Source organism: Aphanomyces astaci (genome assembly GCF_000520075.1).
Source record: "Aphanomyces astaci strain APO3 unplaced genomic scaffold supercont1.98, whole genome shotgun sequence".
NCBI lineage: Eukaryota > Oomycota > Saprolegniomycetes > Saprolegniales > Verrucalvaceae > Aphanomyces > Aphanomyces astaci.
The window spans coordinates 14,130-20,837 of record NW_009798361.1 but is presented as its reverse complement, the minus strand read 5'-3'; the positions used below and the strand labels follow the sequence as shown (position 1 = coordinate 20,837).

General features: G+C 47.2%; 2 protein-coding genes across 2 annotated transcripts; both read right to left on the bottom strand.

The window, feature by feature from the left end:
* Positions 1-3,278: 3,278 nt before the first annotated feature.
* H257_17094 (hypothetical protein) lies at positions 3,279-4,163 on the bottom strand (the record flags this gene model as incomplete). Its single annotated transcript, XM_009845759.1, has 1 exon — positions 3,279-4,163. One exon carries the CDS (start codon positions 4,161-4,163, stop codon positions 3,279-3,281), a length of 885 nt encoding a protein of 294 aa, XP_009844061.1.
* Positions 4,164-4,196: 33 nt separating this feature from the next.
* H257_17093 (hypothetical protein) lies at positions 4,197-4,448 on the bottom strand (the record flags this gene model as incomplete). The annotated part of the gene is made up of 1 exon (XM_009845758.1): positions 4,197-4,448. One exon carries the CDS (start codon positions 4,446-4,448, stop codon positions 4,197-4,199), a length of 252 nt encoding a protein of 83 aa, XP_009844060.1.
* Between the last annotated feature and the right edge of the window lie 2,260 nt (positions 4,449-6,708).

Below are 6,708 nucleotides of genomic sequence, written 5' to 3'. Positions count from 1 at the left end.
TCGTCAAACGTCGTCATGACGAACCGGTTCAACCGTGTCGATGGGTCTTTCGACTCAAAGCCGATGACACTTACAAAGCCCGACTTGTCGTCAAAGGGTTCATGCAACAAAAAGACATCGACTACACGGACATTTTTGCTCCTGTAGTTCGACTTGAAGTCCTACGCTTCCTATTTGCCTTAGTGGCCATCCATGATTTGGAATGCGAACAAATGGACGTCAAAACCGCCTTTCTAACAGTTCGCGACAGCTTCGAGGGTCCCTTTGAGCATAACTTTTGTTACAAAAATGTTAGCCAGAAAAGTTTAATATATCATATGTAGCTGTCGGTCCACTCTACAACTTGCTATTTTGAACGAATCCCGAATGTTTATAGTCTTGCCAAAACGATGCTTCAAAGTTTCAAAACTAGTGAATTTTCATCCTATAAACTTATACATTTATACATCTAATTATCGGCCCTCCTGTGACTAATGGGTATACACATATTATGACCAATTTATTGGATATTATTCAGTATAATACGTTTTCATTGGTCTAAACTATGACAACTATATTGCTGGGTCGCAGAAAACCTCTTCATAATCGATACAATTCTGAGAAGCACCCTCGAAGCTGTCGAGCACTCTAAATGGCAAAATCGACTGCGTTATACGCATGGAGCAGCCTCCTGGCTCACTCATTGATCCTGCCTCTAGGTGCGACTATGTCTGCCTGCTTCAAAAGAGTCTTTATGGACTCAAACAAGCTCCTCACCTATGGTACTTGACTTTTGTCACTTATATGGCTTCCTTGGGCTTTGCCCGCCTCCACAGAGATCGCTGCGTCATTCTCAAAACCCGAGATGATGGTTTTACCATCGTTAGTCTCTATGTCGACGATCTTTTGATCATTACTCCTACCAAGGCTATTGCTGCTGCTCTCAAGGAGTCACTATCACTACGCTTCCAGATGAAGGACTTAGGTCCTGTACGAGACATTCTCGGCTGGGAAATCATCCGTGACCGTATCTGTTTATCCATCAATCACGTTACGGTTCTACAGTACTTGATCGCTTTGACATGTCAACGTCCAAGCCCGTCGCCACTCCTTTTGAGTGTACCACGCCGCTATCCAAGGCTCAGTGTGCTAGTTCACTTGAAGACATTGCTTTTATGCAAACAAAACCGTATCGGTCAATTGTTGGAATTATTATGTACTTAGCGATGGGCTCTCAGACTTGGCCTATGCCAACAACTCTCGCAGTTTCTGCACAATCCGGGTCTTGCCCATTGGCGTGCTGCCAAACGCGTTCTACGCTACCTCCAAGGCACTTCCAATCTTGGACTTATGTTAGGCGGCCGAGACTATGTCTCCAAGCCGTTTCTGTCCGCTTATGTGGATGCTAACTATGCTATGTGCCCCGATACTCGACGCTGTGTCAGTGGATTTTTTATCCTATTTTTCAACAGCCTTATTTTATGGCTTTCAAAGAAACAAGGAATTGTGAACAACCGAGGACGAGTTTGTGGCTCTTGCCCTTTGCATTCAAGAATGTTTATACATTCGCCAACTCGATGCCGATCTATATCACACTAGTGATCAACCGATTTCGGTTCATCAGGACAGTCAGTCTGCTATCAGCATCGCCCAAAATGCTGAGCATCATGAGCGCTCCAAGCACATTGATCTGCGTTTTATGTTTGTTCGAGATCTCGTTGAGAACAAGGAGTTTATTCTCCATTATTGTCCTACCAAAGATCAACTTGCGGACTTCTTTACGAAGGCGCACCCGGAACCTGCGTTTCGCAGGTTCTGCCTCGCTCTGCGACTCTATGCCCTTGGTGACTACCTTTGTGACCGTGTACCCCAGTGAACCTTGCCTATGGCATTATGTTTATATTTTTTTTAAACCTTTGTGGTTATTATTGATATTTATCATGCATTATTTGCACCTGCTTTCTAAGCACACAATTTTCATTCACCATCTTCATTCACCATCTTCATTCTCGCCCTCGACCATGTGGCGACTTGTGTACTCTATGTCTGCTCGTGCCGTTTTGAATTCGGCGGTCCCGTCTGGCCCGCGGCGCTGCTCAAGGATCGGCCGTACGAGTGGCGCCATGGTTTGTCCAAGTTTCTACATGGTGCTCCCACGCCCGCGTCCATGGTACTTGCAATTCATGGGATTTTACCCCTACTCTCTGAGTATTACTTGTATTTTTCCTGATGGCAATTTTACTAGGGTTTTTACGCGCTACTTTTAGCCACACTTTCTTATTCTTCGTTGATATGCACTTTATGGTATTTACCATGCTCTTTGAGCACTCTTGCATTGTTGAATTATCTTAGGCTTTTGCCGTACTCTATGAGTAACCATGCACTTATGTGCTCAACACTATGTTATATGTGTTCCTGTCCTATCTTCTTCGCCTCTGTTCTCAGGGTGGCTTTTGTAGTGACATGCCTTTGGCACTTTTTGGCCTCCGCGAATTTTTCGCTAAGCCCTTTTTGCCTTTGGTTGCATTGCCTCGCTTTGAGAACTTTGTTTCGAAGGCCTTCAGCAGTCCGTTGCCCAGTGGGGTGGCTGTCAAGAAGGGGCACTTTGGCCGTTCTTGCTTGGGCCTTTTTCGCCGAAGTTCGGTCACTTACGGATAATATCCGGTCATCCGGAATTATCCCGTGTTCTTTTTCTGTAGAAGCCGGACTGTTTTATGCCCAATCATAGGTCAGCTAATCAGTCCATTAATGATCACTTTTGGTTTTGTCCTCGACCACACAAGTGTTCTTCGTCGTCGTTCTTCCTCAGTGCTACCCCCTACATCGTCCCTCTTGGCACAGCCCTTGCAGAAAGGCCCAATATAACAGCCTGGGGTGAGTTAAACCGTTGGGTAAGTACAAATGCGACATTCCTCCGTTCGGTAAGTACACGATTGTATTAATTTACTGTTAAATTGACGTACTACTATTGTACTACCTCTGTGCAGGAATAAGTGTTCGTTTTTGCAAAGTCCAATTTCCAAGAAAGAATGTTCGTTTTTTGTATTACGATCTTATGTTCACTTATCCAACAATCGAACTAGGCCCAGAGCAGCGATAATGTCGTCATCAACATCCGTCTCGTGACCAATATTCAATGCCTCGATTTCAGTGCAAATTGCACCTAACTCTAAGCTCTCTCGTACTTCGCATTGCAGTTTTTGCATGTGGGCAGAATAGTCGACGCTACTCAAATATGCACAACCAGAACTCCAAGAATCTCTTTAGCAGGAAACCATTTCTGGCAACCTACCCCGAGACTACAATGCATCTTTTTTCATATGTGGGATCTTATAGTCATTCCCACCATTGCGGAGCATGACCTTTTCCAGGCACCTCTGCAGGGTGAGAAAGTTCTTGTTCAGAGTGAGCGGACTGACACGAGTCCACGCCTCCTCGGTTGCCGCAAAAATATCCTCGAAACTGCTCGAATGCTTCTCAACTTGCAGTGTTTGAATGGCCCGAAAGAAACCAAGGTCGAGAACATTCAGGTCGGGTGAGTTGGGTGGTTGGAAGGCGACTTGCATGTCCCACCCCTTCGCCTTACACGCAGCAACGATGTCCACATCGCTTGGAGGTATATGGGGTCGAGCGTTGTCTTGCTGAATCTTGATGGCCCCTGACTCTCCGCTTCGCCACTTCGAACGAATCGCTGGAATCACATTGCCGATCAGCATTGCCTTGTACGTCGGCCCGGTCACATTCACAGTCTTCATGACAGGAGTTCCGGCATCACGCCGACAACTGCGACGCTGAGCAAGGACAGTCTCGGTGAAGTGCCACGTACCGATCTTCCCATCGAACCATTCTTGCTTGCTATCATCCCAGCGCGTTCGAGCCACGGCAGACGGGAACATGACCTTCAGCAGATGTCGCTTGGACCTACATGTTCGCTGCTTGATCTTCTCGCCAGGGGCACCAATGACCTTCCTTTGCAGTCTTGTAATGAAGAACCACTTCTCGTCCACATTGACCGTGTCGTACATGGCGTTGATGAACTTCTCGCCGTCGATGTCGCGAACATGATCGAGGGCCCAGTTGAGTCGGCACACTGTGTTGGCGTCGGTCAGCGATGGCTTCACTACACTTGAGTACTTGGCAATGACGTCGCGCTTGTAGTACGTGTGGAGGGTTGACGTCAGCATGTCCAACACATGGGCCGCCAAGCGAAAGCAGTATCATCGGGACTGGGGGATGGTTTGGATGCGCTGCGGAAGGTCAGTGTAGAGCTGCTTGCGTCCGCTCTTGCCCTTCTTCCGCTGCCAGACGGAATGGCAGATCGTCGTGTTGCCCGACAAGTCGACCGAGGCATGCTTCCAGACCCGTCGGACAGTCGTTGGGGTGCAGCCGAACATCTCTGCCACCGTGTCAGCTGCACGCATGCGAAGCTTGCCGCTAGGGGTACATTTGGTCAACAGGTGCTGGACCATGTTGGTGCACTCACTGTCCGTGAGGTTCTTCTTGTGCTAACCCTTGCGCATCTTTTGGAATGACTGGACTGAACGAAGTGAGCTGGGTTTGAATGCCAAACCCCGCCCAGCATTTGGCGGGAAACCAAGCCGGATAACAAGGGGTTTCATCCGGAAATTTGGGGTCGCTACTCAAAACTTAATAATCTAAGCATGATTGATTATACGTATCTGGTGTATGTTTCAGGTTCAATCCAATTTTCTTTGTGTGGTAGTTATAAAGCAACCGATAATATCTGAATCGGATAGCCCACACTTTCCTCTTTCCTCGGGTATCCTTACTCTCTCCAAATTCACATTTTTTGGACAAAAAAACTCAAGTTTTCAAAAAACGAACACTTATTCCTGGACAGAGGTAGTAGCTACACTGTACGTGCTTCAGCTATTTCATCAAGATTCGCCTTTGTAGCTACTGTCTGATTATTGGGTAGTTAGAGCATCTCCACCGGTTGGGACTTATGACCTGGCCTTATACGGATAATGTACGGATAAATGAGAGTCTTATGGTGATTCCAGCGATATGTTTCATTTTCCCCACCCGTCAGACTTAAATGCGCGGGACGACGAGGGGCTGTGACAGTGATAATGAGTGAATTTACATCAACCGCGACCCGTCGCATTCCATCATAGACCGAATCGTTAACATTTACTTCGAAAGTATAGCTCAAGGGAGTAATACGAGCCTTCGATGACGAGAAAGTCGCTTGCTTTCGCATTACATGCTGCTCCGTGGAGCATTGTCGCGATGCCACTGGCAAACATAGAGAAAACAAGGTCGCCCATGGCAACTTGCTGGAAGTACCTGTAAATGCGTCAATTCCTATCATCGCCGCACACATCGTAGAAGCCATACACCTGCAGCAGCGCATATACCTGCAACAGCGCGTGGAAAACGCTAGACGACGGTGGTCGCGGTGCAGTCGTCTGGCGCGAGCAACTGGTCGTCCATCTCGCTGTTGCCGCCCGGTTGGTCCGGCAGCAGTACCACGAAAGGTGCGCGACCACCTGAGCCTGTTGATGAACAAAGGGGGACGGAAGAGGAGGACGACTTGATCTCAAGACAAGGGGTTACGTCGGAAACCAGCGGACCGACTCGCGAGGTTGTTGACCGGGCTCACGGGCAATGTTATCAAGGCCGGCGCGCATTTACCCCGAGCCAACAATCATCGGCCCTTGTTGCCTGCAGGGCTTCCACCCGAAGCTCCCGAGCTGCCGCAAAGCGAACCACGATGGTCCGGTTCATGTCCCTAGCCACCACCACGTCGGCAATACTCACCTTCGTGACCTCCATCATCGCGACCACCCTGTCCGCCTGCAGACTGGTCACCTCCACGGCCCATCGCAACGTCAACCTTCGTTGGTCATCAGTGTGAACTGACAGCGTGTAAATGGGAATTTTTATAAAAGTTGCATGCTGTATTGTATTTGACTATGTTGAGTAGTACTTTTGTATATTATTTTTGATTATATTACTCTTCCGGATAGAATAAGACAGGTGGGTGATATTTACATCAAACTTGACGAAAAAGTCCTATGATAGGGATTTTCGGGGCTGAACTTATGTTTGGACTTATTGTGACCCCAATAAAACCAACCGGTGGGAGTACATATAAGTCCAAATCTGGTCCTATCTAAGGGTTATCCGTATAAATCAGACCTTTAAGTCTGACGAGTGGAGATGCTCTTACGAAACCCTCCCGGACTTGATTTAATATAAGTACTTGGAGTATTCTATGAAATTGAAGTACTTCGAAGTAATAACTTCATTTACTACGTAGTAATTGCTAACAGCATCGCCAGTTGCAACTCTACTACTAGTAATAACATAACGTTATCGAAGTACTAAGCTTAGAGTGACCCTAACAGCACCTGGGACACTAGCCATCGTCCCCATCCGCAAACTAACTGCGCAGTGTGTACTACCTAGTATGTACGAACCAGCTCCAAATTCAGTCCACCTTGATATACATGAACATCCTCCTTATACAGTTGTCCTCCAAGGTTTGCTCCCATGAAATGACATAAATTATTGCAGGAAGCTGATGACATAAAGGTGACACAACATATTGAAATTGAAGGTTTTATTGGAGGTTAACCAGTCATTTACATCAAACTGAATTAACTGTAAGCAATCGCTCCAGCGAATGACCGGAGCTAATGTGAAGAGACTGGAGGTGCTCCATCAACGTCTCTCGGGGTACAATACCTGTATGATTCCAAC